This window comes from Triturus cristatus, chromosome 4_2 (assembly GCF_964204655.1).
Source record: "Triturus cristatus chromosome 4_2, aTriCri1.1, whole genome shotgun sequence".
NCBI classification, from domain to species: domain Eukaryota; kingdom Metazoa; phylum Chordata; class Amphibia; order Caudata; family Salamandridae; genus Triturus; species Triturus cristatus.
The window spans coordinates 660,915,281-660,939,485 of record NC_140586.1 but is presented as its reverse complement, the minus strand read 5'-3'; the positions used below and the strand labels follow the sequence as shown (position 1 = coordinate 660,939,485).

The window sequence follows — 24,205 nt, the reverse complement described above, 5'->3', positions numbered from 1 at the left end:
CGGGAATGTCGGCACTCTAGGCCGTGAGTTGGCAGAACCTGAACCCAGGTCTGCTCTGCGCTTCCCCATTTTCCCAGAGCTAGCCCTTCGCAGCTGAAGGAGTTCTGTGAGGCCATGTGCCTAATATTTGGGCATCCTGGCCCCTCTGGAGCAACTTTGGACCCCATGGTCACAGGAAGGGCCGCTACTGGATCAACGCCGGCGGGTTCTCCCTTGGAACCAGTCGTACCCCATGGATCCCTTGCTGTATTCAGACCGAGTCTTTCTCAGCTCCCGACCTATTGCAGAGGCCCCCGGCGCTGCTGATTCCCTTAAGTGGTGCCACCCACATCCTTAATGCGACTTTGACACAGAGCCGGATGGGTGTCCTCCTATGCCGACTCCGGGTCTATGCTTTTCGGAACAGAGCTAGTGCCTTATTTGTTTGATAGGCCTAGAGAAAAATGGAAGGGGTCTATAGACCCATATGGTTACCAGCTACCAGAAGTGGAACAGCATAACTGGTACGCGGAACTGGTGGAGGCCAGTGGGTTAGACACTTCACCTGACATTGGCCTGATCTCTCGGTGGGAGCCTCTTTTGCAGTGGTGGTGCATAGGGTCGCTGAGGTCTTGGACCTTCAGTTGCCCATAGTGGAGGTCAAGCCAGAGGTGCTTTAGGTGGGAGTCTCCCCTTCTGAACTTCTACTCCCCTTCAATGAAGCCCTGAGAGATGTTCTTCTTGGGGCCTGGTCCAATCCCTGCAGAGGGGCTCTTGTGCATAGGATGATTGCCCTCTGCCATTGCCCCTCTCCTAGGGACCCCATTATTCCTTCCCAGCACCCACCCCGGAGAGCTTGGTGGTCCAAGCATCCATGTCCAGATTTAATCCAGGCGAGTTCCCTACCACTCCACCGGATAGGGAATCCAAGAGGCTGGATAACTTTGACAAGAGAATATTCTATTTCCTGAGCCTAGCATTGTGGTTGGTGAACACTGCATGCTTATTGGGCTGTTATTTCCATATGTTATGGTATAGGACTCGATCGCACAAGTGCTGCGGTCTTGGAGGAGGCCTGAGTCATACTCACCCTGGCTGTTGCTGATTGGTGAGATGCAGCTTCGTTTACCACTAGGTGTGGGCTCGACACAACTGACTGACTCAATAGAGCGATTTAATTGTTAATAGCCTTGAGGCGCCACGCCTGACTTAGAACAACTGCCTTTTTAGGGGATGTCCAGGTTGTCCTCATGGAACATGCCCTTTGGTGGCTCTCTCCTTTTGAAAGAAAAGTCTGGGCTGTTGTGCTTTAAGGAGAGCAGAGCTACGGCCAGGTCTTTGGGCTTGTCTGTGGCCCCTCGTAACCATCAGTCTGCCTTCCGTCCCTTTTGTGGCTACAGAATGGGCCTTCAACCACTTCCATACCCTCCCAGGCTCACAGAAAACAAACTTCCCAGCCTTTTAGTAGCCCAGGACGCGGGTCACACAAACCACGTGGGACAGGCAGCCAGCGGTCAGGTCAGTCCACCACCCACAGTCCCCCTGGCCGCCGCTGCCACCAAGTCTCTTTAGTTCGCCCTCCAACCATCTTTGGCACGCAGTGGGAGGCAGGATACGCCATCACCTGCAGGAGGTCAGTGACATCCAGACCCCTGGTCCATCAGATTGTCCATACTAGCTACTCCTTCCTCTTTGTGACTACACCACCACCCATGCCACCAAGGCAGATAGAAGACTGTCTCTCCTTGCTCCGTCAATAAGTGAAGGCTCGCTTGGCCAAGGGAGCCATAGAGAAGATGCCTGCATCTGAAGTAGGTTGTGGTTGTTATTCCTGTTACTTTTTGGTAAAAAAAAGGAGGACAGAGGATTTTGTCCTTCTCAAGCTCTTCTTGAAAAAGGAAAAGTTCAAAATGCTCATACTCGCCTAAGGTCTGTCTGCCCTGACCCATGAGACTAGATAGTGGCGTTGGACTTGTTGGATGCATATTTACACATTCCCATCCTGCCTGCCCACAGACATTAGCTGCAGTTCACAGAGGGCCAAGAGCACTTTCAGTTTGCCGTGATCCCTTTAGGGCTTACCAGCGCCCCTTGGGTGTTCACAACAGAAAGTGATGGCGGTGGTTGCAGCTCATTTTCAGAGGTTGGTGGTTCCAGTCTTGCCTTGCCTTGACAATTGAAGGCTGGCTCGCACCAGTCAGTCCTCTCCCACCTTCAGACTTCGACAAACATCCTGAATTCTCCGGGGTTCACTATCAACGTGCCGAAATCACACCTGACTTAGTCGCAGATGCTCCCTTTCATCGGAGCCATTCTGGACACAGTGCAGTTTTAGGCCTATCTTCCCAAGCAGCAAATCCAGAATACTCAGGCTATGGTTCTGATGTTTCAGCCTCTATCCTGGATTTCACTGGGACTGACTTTGAGGCTGCTGGCCATCATCGCCTCTGACATCCTGCAGGTTACTCATGCCCATCGACATATGCATGCTCTGTAGTGGGACTTGAAGTCACAGCGGGCACAGTATCGGGGAATCTCTCCGACATGGACCAGATCTTGGAGGGAACTGTGAAAGATCTGCAGTGGTGATTAACGAAGCGCAATTGGGTCTGTAGCAGACTCCTCGCCCTTCCCCAACCAGAGCGGGCTGTAGCTACAGATGCCTCACTCCTGGGCTGGTCTGGCCATCTGGGAGAGGTGGAGATCAGAGGACTCTGGTCTCTGGCGGAGTCCTAGCTCCACATCAACCTGTTGGAGCTCCGGGCGATTCGCTTGGCATTGAAAGCCTTTCTTCCATCAACCAAGGGAACGCTGGTGCATATGTTCACGTACAACACCACCACCATGTGGTACTGCAACAAAATGGGCGGGGTGGGACCGTAGACCCTTTGTCCATATGTCGTACATCTCTGGACATGGCTTGAATATCAGGTCATTTCCCTGGTGGTTCAACACCCGGCAGGCTTTCTCAACACCAGAGTGGACGAGCTCAGCTGAAGATGCCTAGATAATCATAAATGGCATCTCCATCTAGATGTGGTACAGGTCGCTTTCAGCAGGAGAGCCTTGGATAGATCTGTTCGGCACCACAGAGAACTTTCAATGCCAGCAGTTTTGCATGCTTGAGTTTCACAAGGTGACTCTCACTCGGAGACACTTTTCATCTCGAGTAGAGCTCCAGCCTCTGGTATGCCTTTTTTCCAATACCACTCCTACACAGAGTTCTTTAGAAGATCAGGAACGACTGGGCCCAAGTCATTCTTGTGGGCCCAGATTGGGCATGGAGAGTCTGGTATCTCTAGCTGCCGAGCTTGACCATCGGTCCTTCAGTCAGGCTGCCTCTTTGAGAGGATCTTCTGTCGCAGCAATGTGGGGGGCCCTTCACCCGAAACTGTGTAACTTCCACCTTCATGCATTAAGATTCCTTACTGACCCTCCCATCCTGCCTACTCTGCGAACTGATTATGCTGTAAGTGGCACCCTTCTCAGGTCCTCAGCTTGTCACACCTGTGGTCAGTGCTCATCGAAGCTCTGCAGTCCTGGCGTGGAATGTCACAAAAGTAACTGAGGCCAGCGTGCCGAGGTGTCGCCTATATAGGTACTGCGTATGTCATTTCCAGTGCTGACGACTGACGCAGCGCCCAAATACGGCATCCAATGGCTTGCAGGGGTACTGCTTGAAACGTTTCTGGATCCAGTCTAACGCCTGGGGATAATCTAAAATAATGAGTCTGTGGTTAGATAGTCTCCACCAGATAAGGCGTTACCGAAGGTAAATAACTTGTTCAACCGCATCCGAGCAGACAACCTAGATAGGCATCTGCACTACCCATATGATTAGTTGAACAATATGCAAGTCCTAAACTGCACCTTAGAAGCCTGAGGCGTACGGTCAACAATGTGACCAAATACAATCTTTCCTCTCTTGGACGTACAATGGGCTGGGTACCAGTGGGACAGTTTGGTGCTGGACTGGATTGTGATGTGCCTGTACACATTCCCTCTTACACATTGATTACCAAGCCCCTGCAGAAGATTGAAGACAGCCTAAGGAGTTTGGAGATTGAAGTTGTGCTAACTTGACCTCGCCAGATTTGAATCTCGGACCTGCTTCATTTACTTCAAAAGGACAGTATCATCGTCCCTTCATGTTCGTGGATGGGCTGCAAATACTCCATACTTCCCTCCCAATGCTCATATGGAGTGTATGATTTCTGAGGAGCTAACCTTTGCCTACAGTGGTCTTTCCACAGAGAGTTTGGATTTTCTGGAGGCTGTCAGGAACTCTGCCACCCTAAATCAGGACAGAAGGATATGGCTGAGTTTATGCCATTGGGCCCTGTTAAAAGATATAAATCAGCTCAATTGCTTGCTGGAGGATACTATGACTTTTTTTCTGATCATCTAACTAAATCAGGATAATGGGTTCACATCTGTGAAACCTACTTGCAACCATTCAGACTTGCTGGAGAAGCCATCTCCACGCTGAGGTCATAAACAGGTATCTGGTGGCATTGGCATTCTGTTATGACCTTAAAGTGGTTATAGCCAGATCAATGAATACAACCTTTGAACTGTTGGCTTCATGTCAGTAGAACATTTCTCTTATAGAAACGTTTTTGTAGGTAGGTGTTGCAGGCACATAAGTGAGTTGCAACCTGTGGTATATTGTGGGATTTAGAATATGGAATGGTTGGTGGATGATGGAATATATTGGTGGAATGGAATGTGCTTTGGAGTGGAAAGTAGTTGGAGACTAGCTGGTGGGAAGTCTGATGTGCATTCCTTTATCGTGGGTTTCTTGTTTCCCCTTTTATATGCAAGCTTCAAATAAAGAACTCTTACCTGATATCTGGGGTGTGTCTGGCTTTACCCTCTACACAATCTCTTTGTACCTCAGAACCATTTTCCATTCCTGTAGGACAAGGTGGTCTTCAAGACTTGGTCTAGATTTGTCCCAAAGGTTACATCAGCCTCTTGAAATTCTTTCCATGTTCAAATTAATTCTTATGAAGATAGCCAAATTGACTGTCAAGAGTGCTTTGCGTTTCTTCCTCAATAGAACCAGGGACCTGCGTTCTGTTAACCATCCTTTTGTGACTTGGAGGCAGTGATGCTCACCAAGCAGCTGCTAAGTCCATATTTGCCAGATATATTACATCCTTTACCACAGCGGCATCCTGTATGGGAATGAATCTTCAGCCCGTGTCCATGCACACTCCTCAAGTGCTAAAGCTGCTTTGGTGGCATTCCCCGGACATACAGCTGTCAGAGTTATATGACATAGTCTTCTTCCTGGGTAAGTTCAAAATTAGGCTGAGAAGTGCAGTACAACCTTTTTGTCTCACCCTAAACTGAATGATGCTCCCATGGCCCCACCTTTTTGTACTCTCAAGTGCTGTGGATTTTACCCACACACAGAAAGTGGGAAAAGCTAGGAACTAAGAGCAAGATAAATTTACCTTTATTGTGACATGACAGACACAGAGAATCTTTCCCATTGCCAACCCCCTCTCATTGGCTTCTTTGCCATTCTCCAAAAACACACTAATTGGCTCAGTTTTTCAAGAAGTGAAATGGCGAGGCTCTGCTTACCCCCAGGAAAGACTAGGGCAATCTAGACTGACAAGATACCCCAGCCCCCCCAAAAAACCATAAAGCCCCACCCCAACCACAAATGATATCTTCATTTGGTGATTAAACGACAGATATAGATTATTCAGTGTAGTTGCTTTAGTTATTTTCATTGACTGGGATGATGGCAGCACTCCTATTTTAGCCCCTTTTAAAGCAGTTTATGGTCCCCTGTTACCTGGAAACTGGAATATCCCCAAAATTTATAATGGGAAGGTGTTCATGGACTAGAAAGAAGACTTGAGTATAAAGGTTACCCGTTTCCTTGTACTACATATCTTTTCATGTACTTATAATTATTGCAGAAACTTAGGAATTTTAAATAATATATGGTAAACACAACCTAAAATAAATTATTTAATTTTTTAATACCTCATGTATGTTTTCTTATTTCTTGCTTGTTTTGATGCGTTTTGAGACTGATTGTTGTAATAAATATAATTGCACATTGCTAAAATAAGCATGTCAAATTGATTTCAGGTTGTTGCGGACACAAATATTAGTGCGATTGCTAATCAGTTGGAAAATATATCTACTGGCTTGAATCCTAATTCTGCGGTTGAGCTCCATTCCGAAGACCCAGAGTGAGTATTTGTGGTGCCATTTCCTCTCTAGCTTCAGCCTGTTTCATTCTTGTAGTAGATTGCACAACTGGAAAGCTGCAACCTGTCTGTCATACATGGTCATAAGTGACCTGTATATAAATCTGTCATCTAATATTTCTGTTCGTGTTGAATGGCTGCTGTGCACTTCGCCTGTGAAAAGTACTCTTTTAGTCTCCTTTCTAGAGGCTAAGGTTTTGTTAAGGGCAGCCTACCGAAACCAACGTATCAAAAGGCAGTTCTAGGCATACATCTGCTCAGCGCCAGGAAACCCTCATGTATCATAGTGCACTTTACAAATACACATAACACAACATAACCAGCGGGGCAATTTAGTGGTTGATCTTAAGACTTTGTTTTGTGTTCTGCATACACATTTTCTAGTTGTTTCAGTATTTTGTTTGGACTTTCTTTGCCTCTGCTAGGTAGAGTAGTTCATATATTATCCATTTTGGATCTTTCATAGATTCACATGCTTGAATCATTCCCCGTCGTCGAAGTGGGAGTCCCACATTACCATAATAAAGCAGTATATATTACTATCATAGGCTATAAAGGTTAAGTAAAAACTAGTTTAGTAGCCTATCTATGTCTTTACTTAAGAAAGGACCAAACTTAAACCTCAACAATCAGGTTACAGCACACCCTAGCACTCCCAACAGAGGCTGAGTCCCTCAGATTTTCTACCTCTCTTTGTGAGCAGGGAGTCCTCTGAGCTCTGCTCAATCATCTGTCATTGGGTATAGGAAAACATTTTATTTGTATTTTGTATTTTTTTACTATGCTTTAAAGCCAACTAAAAGGCTCTTTTGACCATATAGCTATAGTGTGAGGACACATCTTTTTTGATGACCCATATTGAAATAAATTAAAAAGAATGCTTTCTTGGATTTCAAAAAGAGGACAATACCATTACTTCTACCTCCACGAGGGTCACATTTACGGAACCAAGCAGAAAATATGCTCCCAAAATGTTCTTTCTAAAGGCTTAGCCCGAGTCCACTGGAGAAAGAACTTTTATGTTTAAAACTATAACTCCTGCCATTCTCATGGAGTTTTTTTCCCCTCTAATGTCCTCTTAAGGTATGTCGATGGCAAAGCCCCAGGCTGATAATACTGCCTCAAATACCTCCTCATAGTCGGCAATTCCAACGTCAACGAGGATGCCTACCAGTGACGGCCAATACTCCACCTCAGCCCACTGATGATCTGCTTCTTTTCTGTCAAAGGCTGCCTGTCAACACCTTGCCGTCGGAGCCTGCCTCCTCGACGATGGTAACCTGCATCAATGATGCTGTTGTGGACGCCAGTCATATATGGCTGCTTTGTAGGTGACCTGCCATTGACATTGTCCTTACTGTCGTCGTTCGCAGTCATGTATGGCCGCTTTGTGACGTCCGTGTTCTGCCTCCTTGGCGACAGTCACCTGTGTTGACAACACAACAGTGGTTTTGTATGGCTGCTTTGTTGGTCAGTGACCCAATGTCGACGTGGTCCTTGCCGTTGTTGACAGAGGTTGCCTATGGCAGTCGTCCATGGCCTCGTTGAATGGATCCTGTTATAGAAGTTGTTCTTGCCATCAGCGTTCATTGGTCGCTTGTGGACTGGGGCCACGATTAATCACTCTCCGTGTCAACCCCACCTATGCCACCATTTTTCTTTTGTTTCTGGCATAAGTGATCAGGTCTAACGACATGAGCTGGAATACATGGGCTAAGTTTATGTTGTAGACGGGGGTGAAATGCACACTGACATCACAAGACTGCGATTGCAACAGTGCAGTAAATTATTATTATTATTATTATTTGGAGTTTTATACCGCGCACGGTTACCCTTGGGCATCCCAGCGCTGTCAATAGAATGGAGCAGCACCCAGCGCATGTCATCTTAAACCGGGAACAGGTGAGTTTTTAATAGTTTGCAGAAACGCAGAGTGTTGGTTTCTGCCCGCAATCTGAGTGGCAGGGAGTTCCAGGCGGAGGCCGTATTCACTGAGAACCTTCTCCCTCCAGTACGGGCTCGTCTTACTCTATAAGACTGGAGAAGAAATTTGTGATCAGAGCGAAGAGCCCTTGCTGCTTTATAAGGTTGGATCATGTTCCTCAGGATCGCTGGGCCCTTCCCCTGCAGACTCTTCTGTGCCATGCAGAGTGCCTTAAAGGTTACTCTTTCCCCGCATCGGGAGCCAATGCAGTGCCATCAATGCTGGTTTAGCAGACTGCCTTCTGGGGACATTAGTTAGCAGTCTGGCTGCCGCATTTTGCACCTGCTGCAACTTCTTGAATGTGGATTCCGAAGCACCCAAGAAGAGAGCATTGCTGTAATCCAGCCTAGAGATAATGAGCCCCTGTATAAGCAACTTACGAGAGGTCTCAGGGAGGAGTGACAGAATCTTGCGGGCTGACCGGAGCATACCAAAACAGACACCCGCGGTCTTTTTGGCGTGTGTTCTAAACGTCAGGTCATGCTCCAGCCACACCCCAGGCTCTTAATCTCCTTCTTAGGGCTGGGAAGAGCTCCCATGCAGTCAGGCCAACTACTGGGAGACAGGGAGACGGAAGACTGACCTAAGATCATAAGCTCGGTCTTAGAGCCGTTCAATTTCAGGGATGAGTTACACATCCACCCGAATACTGCCTCCAGGCAGGAATGGAGCGCCGCTGGTTGCTTCTCTAAATAATGGCACTAACCAATTTTAAACATCATTAAATGACTGCCACCTTTTAAAACAAATTTTCCATGACCCCCAAATGACAGGCTGTATCATAAATCCAGCTGCATCCGACTAATTTCCTGAGGCACTTTATTTCAATCTGTGCCTTATTATTAAAAGGATAAGGAGAATTCCTTTATGCTATACATTTTGCACATAACAGGCCAAGCGGTGCAGTTCATGGTCCCTTGTGGTCTTCCAGATAATGTTATAAACAGAGCCTGCATCATTATAGACATATTTGAAAGAAACAGTTAGTTATAGATTCCTTACCTTAGAATTACCCCCAAACGTCATACTGGATCCGGAAAGTTTTTCGGCAGCAGTACCCCTTGCACGTTGGAAGGTAGCGTCAGTCGACTCCGCGTTCGTCGCCGGCGTCGTGGTTGCCGAGATGACTTCACTTTAGCTACATAGACGCCGCCCTCGTGCGCTGACATCAGTTCTTTTTGACTGACTTTTTCTCGACTTCGTTTATTGAGTCCATCGACTCCTGGTGCACGAGGGATGCCCGGCTTCAAGGCCCGCAGTTCCTCTAACCGACTGATGTCGGTGACGGATCCGCACCGCGTGTGCCTCTACTGCCTGGAGCGCGACCATGACCCCAAGTCGTGCTCCGACTTCCGAACCATGGCCCCGAAGTCTTTGCAGGAGCGTTCCCGAAAGCTACTCAAGGCCCGGCAGTCGTCTCCGCGTCGCTCGAGGTCCCGGTCACGTGGGAGGTTGAGGGACCGATCGCGGAGCCATCATCACTCCTCTTTCAAGTCTTCGCACTCGGGGTCAGGTAAGTCGAAGCATAAGAAGAAGTCGAAGAAGCATCATCGCTCTTTGGCTTTCCATCGGCTGACGCGACGAAGGGTACGGGTTGTGTCCCGCCCGCGGCTCCGCGTGCGGAGCCTACAGGTTCAACTCCGGCCTTCCCTCTCTTCTCGGGACCGGGAGCGACCCCTGCCCAGCTTCATCAGTTCTATGAAGCGATGCATGCCATCTTTGGGTTGCCTGACTCCCACCGGCATGCCTTCGGGCCCCGTGGACTCGGCTGGGGGCCCTAAGCCTTCGACACTGGCGGCTTCGGCCCCACAGGGCCCCCTTAGATCCAGGCCTGGATCCGGATTCGCGCCCGTCGACCTCGTTACACCGCCACCGGCGGCGATTCCACAGGCACCACGTCCGCAGCCTGCGCCAGCAGGACCAACAGCCAGCGTCGACCCCAGCTTCCGCCCCGATGTGCACACGGAGCCGGACCGGCGTCGATCAACGTCTGATCTGGCGCCGATGGGTACTTTTGGCCTGTGTTCCACCCTGGCCCTTTTCAGCCAAATTGACAGCCTAAGGAGGGTGAGGAAGACTAGGAGGGGTCTAGAGACCCTTTGACCGACCAGTTGGATTATGATCCGGAACTGGGGGATGCCAGTGGTCTAGATACCTCCCCAGACCTTGGCATGTTGTCTCCTCCTACCGTGGCTACGGAGAAGGGAGTGTCATACGCAGTGGTGTTACATAGGGTGGCCGAGGCTCTCCACCTCAAGCTACCTACAGTGGCAGTCAGCACTAACCTAACGCCAGAGGTGCTTCAGCCGGCAGCGAGCTCTTCGGAACCCCTGCTGCCATTCAATGAAGCCCTAACCGACATCCTTTTGGACACCTGGTCCAGGCCCAACTCCTGTGGATAGGACTAATGCCCGACGCCACCGCCCCACCCCGGGTGACCCCGCTTTCCTCTCCCTGCAACCCACCCCTGAGAGCTTGGTGGTTCAAACCTTGACATCCAAAGGCGCATTCCCTAACACTTCACCTGATAGGGAATCCAAAAAGCTGGACCAACTTGGGAAGATGTTTTCTTCCTCCAGCTTGGGACTGCAGTCGGTAAACACTGCATGTCTTTTGGGCCGTTATTACCACTCTGTGTGGGATACGGTAGCGCAAGTGCTGCCCCAGTGCCCGAAGGAGGCCCGGGTCGTACTCTCCCGTGCAGTTGCTGAGGGGAGAGATGCAGCAAAGTTTACCATCCGCTTTGGACTGGACACCGCCGACTCACTGGGTAGGACGATTTCACTGTCGGTAGCCCTTCGACGCTACGCCTGACTGAGGTGGACTGGCTTTTCTGGGGTTGTCCCGAACACCCTGATGGAAACGCCCTTTGATGACCGTGGGCTGTTTTGCGACAAAGCAGTGCGCTAGAGTGCTTCAAGCACTCTCGGGCTATGGCCAAGTCCTTGGGCCTTTCCATCACACACCCTGCACTGTCTGCTTTTCACCCATTTCGTGGCTACAGAAGGGGTGCCCCACTACGTTTCTTCCAGGGCCACAGGCCGGCGCAAGCTGTTAAGCCCCAGTGCGGCCGGGGACGTGGGAAACACCACCGTGGTTCTGGGGGCCAGCAGACGGGCCAGTCCACCACAGCCCCTTCTGCAGCTGCCTCCAATCCCTCCTAATCCGACCTTTCAGGCCAGTTTGTGGCAGGATTCGCCAACATATCCTCCACTGGCGTACCATCACATCAGACAGGTGGTTTTGCAAATAGTCCCAAGGGGCTACTCCCTCCCCTTTGAGACTACCCCCCCAAGCCATGCCACCTCAGTACCATCGTATGTTGGGGGATCATCTGGCCCTTCTCCAACAGGACGTTATGGCTCTCTTGGCCAAGGGAGCCATCGAACGAGTTCCTGCCCCAGAATTAGGTTGTGGTTGCTATTCCCACTACTTTCTGGTGCCCAAGAAGGACAAGGGCCTGCGTCCTATCTTGGATCTCAGGAACGTCAACCACTTCCTCCGGAAGGAGAAGTTCAAAATGTTGACTCTGGCTCAGGTCCTGCCTGCCCTCGACCCTGGAGACTGAATGGTAGCGTTGGACTTGCAGGACGCTTATTTTCACATCCCCATCCTGCCGGCCCACCGGCATTACCTGCGGTTCACGGTAGTCCACAAGCATTTTCAGTTTACCGTGCTCCCCTTTGGCCTTTCCAGCGCCCCTCGGGTGTTTCTCAAAAGTGATGGCGGTGGTCGCAGCTCATCTGCGCAGACCAGGGGTTCCAGTCTTCCCCTATCTCGACGACTGGTTGTTGAAGACGGGCTTGCCCCAGGCAGTCGTTTGCCACCTCCAGACTACGGCCGACCTCCTGCATTCGCTGGGGTTTTCCATCAAAGTGCCACAGTCACCCCTGTCTCCCTCTCCTTTTTATCGGAGCAGTTCTGGACACAACGCTGTTTCGGGTCTATCCTCCCGAACAGCGAGTCTGGCTATTCGGGCTATGATTTTGATCTTTCATCCTCTATCCCGGGTTTTGGTCAGGATGACCCTCAGGCTACTGGGCCTGATGGCCTCCTGCATCCTGCTGGTGGATAATGCCAGTTGGCATATGCGGGCTCTGCAGTGGGACCTGAAATTCCAGTGGGCACAGCATCAGGGGATCCTGTCCGATTGCATCCAGATCTCGCAGGGCACTGCACGCCAACTGCAGTGGTGGCTCACGAACCATTATTGGGTCGACTGCAGATTCCTCTCCCTTCCTCAACCAGAATTCACAGTGGTGTCCGATGCATCACTTCTGGGATGGGGCAGCCACATGGGGGAGGCAGAGGTCAGAGGCCTATGGTCTCCGGCGGAGTCCGGGCTCCATATCAGCCTTCTGGAGCTTCGCCCGATTTATCTTGCACTCAATGCATTCCTTCCCTCTGTCCGGGGAAAAGTAGTGCAGGTGTTCGCAGACAACACCACCGCCATGTGGTACTGTAACAAAGAGGGCGGGGTGGGGTCGTGGACCCTATGTCAAGAGGCTCTGGACATAGCTGGAACATCAGAGCATATCCCTGGTGGTTCAACACCTGGCAGGTTCTCTGAACGCCGGGGCGGACAAACTCAGCCACAGGTGCATGATGGATCACGGATGGCTTCTTAACTCGGAGGTGGTGCAAGTGTTAGATCTATTCGCCATCAAAGAGAACGCACGTCAGCAATTCTGCACATTGGAATTTCCAAGGCGGTACTCGCTAGGCGACGCTTTTCATCATTCTTGTGGCTCCGGATTGGGCACAAAGAGTCTGGTATCCCGAGCTGCTCAACATGGCCATCGATCCTCCGATACGACTGCCTGTTAGGGAGGATCTTCTGTTACAGCAGCAAGAGACGGTCCTCCACCCAAACCTGTCCAGCCTCCACCTCATTGCGTGGAGATTGAGCGGTGACAGTTGACGTTGTTTGACCGTATTATTTTATTTTTTATTTTACAAAGTTTTATATAGCGCGAACTTGACCCAAATCGGGTATCGGAGCGCTTTATATAGCACCAGTTGCATTACAGGAGAACACATTCATTTTTCTTAGGCACGGGGAGATTGATTTGCCCAGAATCACAGGATGTTCAGCGTCATTGCCGAGACTCAAACTCAGTTCCCCAGATTCGAGGTCGACTGCCCTAGCCGTTAGGCCAACTCCTCTCCCCAAAGTCTGCCTGCCTCCCGAAGTCTGCGATGTTATCTTGGCAGCCGGGCATCCCTCCAGTAAGACGGTATATGCCTGCAGATGGAACAAATTTGTGGCATAGGGCACAGCAAAGGCTGTGGATCGCCTTTCCGCCCCTCTTTCTGAGGTTCTCTTGTTCCTCCTTTCTTTGGCCAAGCAGGGCTCTGCTGTGGGCACTCTTAAGGGCTTCCTCTCAGCCATTTCAGCCTTCCTTAGGCTTCTTGATCAGCCTTCTCTTTTCAAGTCCCCTGTTGTAAATAGATTCCTTAAGGGCATTCCACTCATCTTTTTCCTCCTGTTCCCTTTGTAATGCCTCAGTGGGACTTGAACTTGGTTCTTACCTATCTTATGTGCGCTCCCTTTGAGCTGCTACATAACTGTCCCCTCAGACTTCTCACTCTGAAAACTGCCTTTCTGGTGGCCATCACCTCTGCACGCAGGGTGAGTGAGCTACAAGCTCTTTCTTCCAACCCTCTCTTTCTGGCTGTCCATCCGGACAAGGTCGTCCTTAGAACTAGACCTTCCTTTCTTCCCAAGGTGGTTACTTCTTTCCACATTGGCCAAACCATCACTTTGCCCACCTTCTTTCCGCCTCCGCATCCTTCGAAAGAGGAAGGAGGCTCCACCGTCTGGATCCAAAATGTGCGCTTTCCTTCTACTTGAATCGCACCAAACAATTCCGGGTGGACAACCAGCTCTTTGTTGGTTACATGGGTGCTAAGAAAGGTTGGGCCATGCACAAAGGGACCATCTTCAGGTGGGTCGTTCTGTGCATCAAAGCCTGCTATTCTTTGGCAAAGAAGGAGCCTCCAGTGGGGCTGCGCGCCCATTCCACCAGGGCAATGGCAGCTACCACTGCTTTGGGACGAGGAGTCCCCCTAAATGACATCTGTCAGGCAGCTACGTGGGCACTACTGCCTGGACAGTCAAGTCCAGAGAGACGGCTTCTTTGGCCGTTCTGTTCTCCAGGACTTTCATGTGTGAACTTGGTTCGCAGATCCACCTCCAGGTTGGTATTGCTGGGGTGTCTATTCTAAGGTATGGAATCTATAACTAGCTGTTTCTTTCAGATGAACAAGTTACTTACCATCGGTAATGATATATCTGTAAGAACCATAGGTTAGTTATAGATTCCTTACCACCCCACCCATCTTTCCCGTTCTGCAAACTGACTTCTAGGGTCAAGGACCTTCTTTCAGGGCCCTAGTTTTGTGGACCATAGCCTATATAAACACAATATTAGTGCTTATTACCTCAGCAGTAATAGTTAAAGGGAATGACTGTTTTTTTCGTTAGGAATGCACGGTCTATTAACATTTCCATTGTACATATTGCTCTCTAAATAATTACAGTTGAAACATTAGGCATGAAGCAATGGTGGCTTTTTGGAATGCTGAGGCACTAGATTCCATCTAAAGATTTGCGTCTATGGATATTCTTCCAAAGTACCACTGATGAAAAGTTCAATTTCTATTGTGCCATTCACAGTTTCACTTATGAATGTGATGACCATTGCCAACACATATATGTTTAATTTTGTTTTGAGGGACGACTGGCTGACACATAAACCAGTGTTACTTGTATTTATTTCAAACCCCCTTCTTCTACGTTTTCTTAGGCCTTGTCATTGTTTTCCCCATAAATATCATGTTTGTTCTATTTATTATGCAGATTTTCCTGCAATTGCCAGTAAAAAAAGGCAAAATTGGATGTCTTATGAATACTAAAGACCTTTTTATTTGATCAGCATTCCCCCAGGCACCCCAGGAAAGTATTTCATCAGGATTTGAACTAGACCAGAAAATATCTTAGTATCCAGTATCAGACCATCCACAATAAGCACTAATAAACATGGCCACTGCTTGTTCATCAACTCATGAGTGTCTTACTTTACTGTGCAATGTTGGTGTTGCACTATCAAGGATACATATAGTAAGAACGAGCAAGTGAGATGTACGAACAAAGTTTTGCAATGATGCAGACAGGACAAGGTTGGAAGATAACATCTTTATTTCCTCAATACTTTATTACTTCAACTTTCTGGAGTTCAGGTCTAGAAGCGCGATAAGACTTATGCAGCACTGACAGCAAAGCAACCACTAGTAAACTGAAACGTACACAACAGTAGGAGCAACAGAATCTGGTATCTTGTTGTGAAGAGTAAATTGCACAGGAGTTATTTACCATGGGACTATGAATCTGTGAAGGGGAGAGAGCAGAGTTTGCTATGATATACACTGGAGTCTATGCTAATAGAGGGAGTCGGTCCCTGGGTGCATTTTGGGGCTTGGCAGCTAGTAGCTGCTGGGTGAGAGATATCGTTGAAAGCATAGAATTTGTAGATATTTTATTGATTTGATGTAACTTAATATACATTTTTGTGTACTGTTTACTAAAATCTTTTGTATTATAAAATGAATGTACGAACTTTCTTGTAAACGTTTATGATTCTTTTGAATCAAATAAAGTTATTTGACTGACTGAAGGGTGGTGGTAAATCGGATTAGAGCTTACATCTATAATTCAGTCCTAGTTCTTACTTATGTACCCCTAGACTTTAGGAGAATGACGTACTAAACTCCAGAGAAGTCTCAGTCTTCATGGTCATAGGCCACTGGCAGGAGAGTTTATAGTGATGCACAAGTACAACTATTGTTCAGAAGGAGACATGACAGTGTCTCTAATGACAATTTTAACCATGTTGTAGAGAATGTTAATGTCTAGTAGTGATCAATGATGGCGAAGTTATCCTATATTTGTGTGCCAAGTCAATGTATGGTGCAGTGATTTGTGCATGTCTATCACAAATATAATTCCTTAATGAGTTTGGTGCTAGTGAAATTTGCAGGAAAATATAAACATTTTATGGATAATACCTCGGGCAGATTGATTCCTTTAACCTGTTCTCATCCCCAGGCTAGATCTGGACATGTCTTGCATAGCACTCACATTCACTGGTGTCATGTGGACCAGCAATGTGTCAGATTTCTCAATACTCCACTAGAAGGGACACGCTGACTGCCATATAATACACCATGTTTGCCGGCGATGGCAGTTTCTTTTTTCCAAGTGTCCAATGGACATGGAGACGTTGAGAGTTTGTCATCATTTATTCAACGTTTTTGGACCGAAATTAGTGTTTTTTCACCCTTCTGTCTCTTCCCAAGTCATTCGGATTGATACCAGGCAAGACGTGTAGCAGACATTTGTCTATTAGGATCATCACCCATCATGCCTTAGTTGCCTGGCTAAAGGAGATGACCTGCCGTTGTTTGACCTTTGCCAAATAATTCATCCAAAGGCATTGACGGAAAGACAATCTAAATTTGTCTTAACTTTATTTTAAAAAGTTCTTATTCTGTTTCTAGAAATTTGAGGTAAAAATAGTCACGATTCTGGTCTTTAACTTAATCTCAGAGAATACATAAAAAGAATTAAAGGGAGCATAGTTCCTGTCACAGCAATGAGCGTGTGAGAGAGCATCATCATTCATTATTCTCCTATTCTGGGCCAGTTCCTGTATTTCCGGCCATCCCTGAGGTGAGCTTTCTAACTGCTGGTGCTTCTGTCTTGTCAATGGAAGTCTTCAAGGAGTCTATGATGAAGATCTTTACCACATCGCCCTCTGAAATGCATTATTTGGCTCCTAGGGAGGTGGTGATATTGTTTTCAAGTCAGTGTCTCTGATGGTCACTCCAGCAGTGCAGGCCCTGGCCCTGTCTGTAGTATATGGCTTGAAGTCAGTGTTAAAGATGCACAGGAAACCTATTGCCTTTGTGGCTTCTACGGTATCGATTGTGGATCAACATGCATAGGTTTCTGCGCTGCTCATTGCCATTTCTGAGCCACCCGCTGGAGAGAAAATTTTAAAATTTACAAAACAAAAATCTAGGGAACACGTGATGGATAAAGACTTTCCTACTTTGCAGAGAATGTGATTTTCTAGTTGGCCTTTCAGAGGATGCAAGAACTGTTTGGATCAGACTTTGAAGCTTTGAATTTTTCCAACCTTACTAATCAAGATTCTAATTAATCCGAGGAGGGTGAAGCTTTTTTGCCACCATGGATACTGATGCTTCTTTATTGGCAGACTTTGCCAATGAAAGTGGGTTAGATCCTTCACAGAAAGCTAATTTACTGCAGCTTGAACGGCTAGCCCCAGCTATGTGGGTGCATATTAGTACTGTGATCAGAAAAGTTGCTAAAATAGGTGACTGTTGCTTGGTCCAAGCCTCTTACCACACATTCTGTGACAAAGGAAATACAAACCAGCATTTTCTGATGCTGTTTGTTTGTCACATCACTCAACACCAGAAAACCTAATTGTGCAAGCAAGCTTTGGAAAGAAAGCTATATTATAATATCATTTCTGCCAACCTTGAGTACGGGGATTCCAAGACATTGGATGCTGTGAGCAGAAAGATGTTTGCCTCAAGTAACAGTCCGCTTGTGTGTATTAATCATGTCTAGTGTGAATTAGTGGCTTTGGCTGTGCCTTCTCTGTCTGAGCAGGATGGACCATGCATCAGATGATGCATACTGGATTAGAAACAGTGGATGATGTTGCCTGTTTGATGGCTCCTGTGACGTTTTGAGGACACACTTGGATGTACACAACAGTTTCCTTTTCACATGTATAAGCACAGTTATCTGCCATGCCCTTTAATAGGGAGCGTAGATGCTTGATTTCAACATTCCAAGCAAAGTTCTGTGATGGCTAGGGTGTTGGGTTTAGCATCTCCAACGAGGTAGGTCCACTGGCAGTATAGGCACTTCAAATGATCTACACATACATTTGTCAGCCAGCTGCCACAGCAGCAAAAGGCTCAACAATGTTTAGTGGTTCAAGAAGGCATGGTTCAGGATAAGGCTGTCAGGGACAAGATTTCTTACTCTTTGTCCATCACCTCCTCCAGTAGCAAAACCTCTCTGAATCCTCAAGAGGTTTTCTACATTCAGCCACTTTAGGGGATGAAGTGGCATTGTTTCTTTCCTGGGGAAACTGCAACACCTACCATAAAACCCTTCCCCTAATGCCATCGTAAATCTTTGATGGAGATTTCTAATTTGTTAGACAAGGGTGCTATTGAGTTAGTTCCTCCTTTTCAGTGTGGGAAAGCTCTCCCACTCCTGATATTTTCTAATCACATAAAAGAACGAGTATTGCAACCAATTTTAGATGTGCATCTCCTAAACAAGTGTATAATGTAGGAAATGTTAAAGATGCAGACATTGCATCAGGTTCTGGCAGCCTGCAGTAGTACCAATAATTTGTGTCCCTAGATCTAAAGGATGCATACATCCACATTTCCATAATCCCTTCACATTATGTATTTCTCAGGTACATTGTTGGGAACCATCATCATCATCAGATTAAAGTATGTACAATTTGGTCTGTCTTTGGCTTGCATGAGTATTCATGAACGTCATGGCAGTGGTGCCTGCCCATTTATGAAGGAAATCAGTGGCTGGCGATCGAACCTTATTCGAATTATGAGTTGCTAAGAGACAGTTCTTCTTTGGAGTCCATGTGAATTTCAGAATTCACTGGTTATGAGAGCTTTTCCTCCTCCAGAGAGAGAATCAGATATTTACTGCAGATTATTTCTCTTTGTGAGGGAAATCTGACACAGTGAGCAAAATAGCTCTGCATCTTTTGGACTGGGTTGCTTCCTATCTTATTCTGGTGTCTCATGCTGGATTGAGAATGAGGTCCCTACTGAGGGCCCTACATCAATACTGAAGCCAGTTGTGTGGAGATTTTAAAGACAGAACCTGTCTCAGTCCCATTGTCCTGAAGGTTTTTAATGGTGGAATTGTGCATAAAATCTAAAAAAAGAAAGGTTTCTGTCATCCACCATTGCCAAAGAATATGGACATATCCCTACAGGGATTAGATGTTCACATACAAGAACTGACATAAGTGCAATATGGTTAGAACAGTAGTAGAAGCACCACATAAATTTCCTTAGGTCGCGCATGATCAAGATGGAATGGGGAAGATTGTTTCATTTGAACACAAGGAGCTTAATCTTTGAAGCTTCGAACTTGAGAGGTTGATCCTATCTCTAGTTCAGCTTCCACACAGTGTTAGGTATTTTATTAGTGGCTGGCAGGCCATTAATGTGGTTCGTAGGTGGGCTACTTTTGCTTTTTGGTGTAGTGAGCATTAAGTGTATTCACTGTAGGCAAAGATTGTTAATATCTCGCAATTTGTTTTTACCCTTGCAGAGAAGGAGCTTAGCTTTAATACAGATTTGGGAAATATGGCCTCTGTGTTTAAGTCCCTGTCATCCTCTTCAAGTAGGTTCCTTAACAAGCTGTAGAATAAGTTTCCTCCAAAATCTCTTCCAAATACATAGGTGGCGCATGAACTTGGTTCGTAATTTTCTTATGGGTTATCCTTTCCAAACTGTTATATACTGCTGATCCTATATTTATTCCTTGGCAAGAGGACGCTTTAATAACAGTGCCTTCAGCTAGGAGTATTAGTGAGTTTCAGACTTTATCATCATCTTTTCCTTGAACTCTTGTTTCAGAACAATAGGGTAATGTGCATGTTAACCCATTTCCCTTCTGACTTTCTTCCCACTGCTTCATCCTTCAAAGGATGAGGAGAGACTTCATTGGTTAGCCCTATGTTATGCAAACTGTATAGTTCAGTAAATATGACAGCCTTTTAGCTTCTATCTTGGCTCGAAAGTAAGCTCTGCCTTTAAGAAGCAACCCGCTTCTTGGTAGTTTTAATTAACGTTGAAACATTGTTAGGAGTTAACTTGGAAGTCTCTTTCTGAGGACTAGTGTGTTGTTCTCAACAAAAACCAGGTCTTAGTGTAAATTGAATTGGATCTGGTTTGTCCTAATCCTTCCTGCTTAACCATGGATTTACGTCTTTGTGAGCATTAAGTAAGTAATGTAAAGATTCTTTCTGATGGCTAGGATTATTCCCAACAGTTATTAACACCCTCTTATCCTCCCTGCATTAGTCATTGATTTGTTTTTGTGCTGTGTCTTTTATGTCACCTTTGTGTGCGATGAAACTAACGTCACTAGTGCATGCAGTACCTTATATTGCGGTGAGCATGTGACTTCCACTTGGGAAGCAGATGCATCTGATAGTACTGTGCTGGTCCCTGTGGTGCTACGAAAATATATCCAGATCACCCCAGAGTCTGGGAAAGGGCTTCAACTAGGTAATCTGCTGGACTAATTATATCCATCTGAAAGAATGTTTCTGAAAGGTAAGTGGTTATTAAAATTTCTCTTCACTCAGTCTTATATATTAATTGGGAAAATTATCCCATTCTTACATGTACAAGAATTGTTGCACTGTACAAGTTCTGTTTTGTTGATTGACAGGTATTTGTAATCAGGCTTCTTGGGCTACTCCTTAGACCACACCTGATATTTGTGTTGACACACTATGTTCTCCAAACAAGTCAGCAGGTTAATAGCTTGATGTTGACTTTAGAATTTAAAAGTGACACACTGTTTTCTGTCAATGTCATCTATAAATATTTTGCATAGAATGTCACCTGCTGTTCCTCTGTAGGGCTTTGTGTCATGTAAAACCAAAGAAAAGGGTTCCATTCAGGCTATTGGTTTCAGCTGAACAGGAATGCTAAATTATTTGGTTTAAGCTTTCAACAAACTCTACTTTCAGTGATACCTTAAAAAAACAAGCATTCAAGCAGTTAGAAAGACTGGTTGAGACTGCCTTTTTTTAAAAAAATAAAGGAACATCTAACATTGGTCTTTTGGTGCTGGACCCTTGTCAAGTAGTGGAGATAACCAGTGGCACTCTGAAGGATTTGCATTTAGGTTCACTATAGGGATATATTTATCTTTGTAGCTATTATGCACAACCAGCATTGTCGCTGCCCTTGTGGTTCTTCAGTGTGCAGCCTATAGGAGACATTGTTTAATTCGCATGCGTTACATCGCATACGATTACATCGCTGTAGGGGGCAGAAGGTGTTGGATTTGCAATCCAACACCTTCCCTGCTGTTGCACAAACTGGAGTAGGAATAGTAAATTATACTATTCCTAAATCCAGCGCGCCCCCTACAGCAAGTCGTTGTAACGACTTGCGATGTAATCGTATACGATGTAACGCGATTGTTGTAACGACTGCGTTGTAATGGCATGCGATGTAACGCATGCGTTATAATTACATATATTTGCAGCCTATAGCTAACAGGCCTGTCAACTGACACTATGCTTAAACATTTTTTGATCCTTTAAAAATAATTTGACACAAAACAAAAGTATGCACTCTACATTTAAACATAATTTTAGATATTCGCCCATAAAATATTGTTAACTTCAGATTTAATTAATAGTTATATTCTAATTGTTGCTGATTACATCCACTCATAAAAGTCTCATTATGGTAGTTACTAGTCTTTTGAACATTGCGGTAGGTTTTCTGACAACAGAATATCTGTTCAAATTACCCAGATGGTATGCTTTACACCAGCTACTGTATAATTATAGGTCCCAACAGGAATGTGGCATGTGGCAGCTGCTACTCCGAGTGATGCATCATGAACGCAACTTTGAAACAAGGATTTAACTGAAAACTATCATTAAAGAAAATTGATTTTCCCAAAACCATATTTTGTTTGTGAAGCCAGCTGCCCGCTACTAATGACAAACGTGACTCATTCAGTAAGAAACCTTTCCAAAAGCTGGTTACTGTAAAGCAGATAAATACTTTATTTCATTGATGTCAGTTTCTTGATTGGTTTTCAACTTGAAGTACAATTTGGATAAACCATTATGAAAATGTTCATAATTTACCACCATAGTATGTCCATCACATTATTTATTGCTTGCCTGTTTAACATTATTGTTGAAGTGCTGTTGAATTGTTGTCCTGTTAGTATTTATTTCGCCATTAAAGCAAGTGAACCACTCAGAACAGAATGCCACATTTAATTGTGTCCTTTCCATTTTATCATTTTTGCTTCATGTCAGTTGCCCTTGGTCAAGCCAATATTCTATCTGTGCTGTTGAAAATTGCACTGGCCAGTGCGGCTGGATGGAAAGTATTTTCCAATGACACTTCTTAATAAGCTATGCAACACAAAAAAAACTTTAAAGAGCACGACAAAAATACCTATGAAAGATGCACCATTTGTGCATCTCCTACCACTGCTTTTACATAAATCAAAAGAATGCATTGAATGTGGTACTTAAAGAAGTTAAAGATTTCCATATTTGTTTGTGTGAGTTAGCAAATTAATTTTAGTAACAATCGCATACACATTTTTGACTGCACTTAATAAACTAAATAACTGATAAAAAAAACGTATTTCTCTTATTCATAAGGTGCATAGTAAATGTTTGGATATTTACACCTGGTATCTGGTTGTGAAGGTCTGTTTCAATGTTAGTTGAGACAAGTTGCAAGCAGATTTATTCTCTCCCAGATAAGTTGAATCAGTTCTGTGCTATTTGCAGAGAGTAGCAGCAGTAAGGATGCATCTAAGTTTTGGTTTTCAGCCTTTGGTTCACTTCTTGTTTTGAGAGAGCTATGTTATGGGATTGTTTTCAAGTTCTAGGCTTATTGTGCAGTGTCATTAATTTATAGTTATACTTTTTGATACTGGAACCTGGGCAAAGCAAGAACATTGTTAGCTATAGTTTAAATACTCTGATAAATCAATAATTCTGCAAAGTAATTTGACAAGAATCTCCCATTGCAACAGCAAGAGTAAGTTAAGTGGAAGACTTGTGTTTTGGTGGGTATGTAATTGAAATAATTTTATTGTATAGTTTCTTTGCACTCTTAAATACTTCATATATCAAAATAGGTTTAAATAGAGACCCTAAATTAGAACTTAAACAAATGTTTGCCACATCATTGAGACCAAAACTGCATAGAAGTTGTAAGTCATGTGGGAATAGTCAAAATGGTGGGGGTAGAAAAAGAGACCTTTAGAATATATTGTTATTGATAACAATGGTAATGTTCAAAAGATATGCACCAGACTTCATTCACAAAGGTGTTAGCAAGGACTAAGTGAAAAAAAATTATTCAACAACATACAGTGTCAGAAACAGACTAAAGGAGGAAATATATTCCTATAAAATGTGGGGATATTTCTGTTAGCACGGAGTTCAATGTAAAAGAACTTTTCACAGATAAAAGAATCTGAGGAAAATAGGAAGATATACATATATATATATATATTATTATATATATATATACATACATACACACAAACACCAGGCGCATTCTCCCACTTCCAGGCAGGCGAAGAAGAAAGCACACGGACACCAGTCGTGCTTCAGAGGAATTTAATTAGAACCAACACAGCACGTCATTACGCGTTTCGGCCACAAGGTGGCCTTGATCACATATATATATATAAAATAAATAGCCATGTTGACAGTTTTTTGTAACTTTTATCAGTCCCAAAAGATTTTATGGCAAAATGGGACCTGTGTGAGAATAGATTGTTCAGGGCAGCAAAAAGCATAACATTTAAGTGTGAATTTAATGAGCAAAAAGGAATGTTTCTTGATGTTATGTGTTCTTAAAATTCCCAGCAAATCGTTATATGGGGTAGTGTAGGTACCCAATGATGCTAGAATAATGAGGATATTGAAGGCGTGTTGTTTTCGGTTGGATTTCCATGAGACATGGAAAATAATTCAAGCATTAATGCTATTTAAGTTTATTTCATAAAAACTTGAAGTTAGAAGCTTCTCAAGAGAGATGAGCAGTGAGTCATTACAATTTTGCACACAATTTTATTTATTAAAGTAATCTATCTGTTTGTAGTATTTAAATTTTGCACATTGTA

The 24,205-nt window shown here is 45.3% G+C and overlaps 1 protein-coding gene across 10 annotated transcripts in view; it reads left to right on the top strand.

Moving 5' to 3' along the window:
* The window catches only part of PATJ (PATJ crumbs cell polarity complex component), a 1,359,209-nt gene that overhangs the window by 1,268,792 nt on the left and 66,212 nt on the right, over positions 1–24,205 (top strand). For all 10 annotated transcript variants that reach the window (XM_085602445.1, XM_085602441.1, XM_085602446.1 and 7 more), the window contains one exon: positions 6,094–6,197. In XM_085602445.1, coding sequence (XP_085458571.1) covers positions 6,094–6,197 — 104 coding nt within the window. The remainder of the gene's footprint in view (positions 1–6,093; positions 6,198–24,205) is intronic.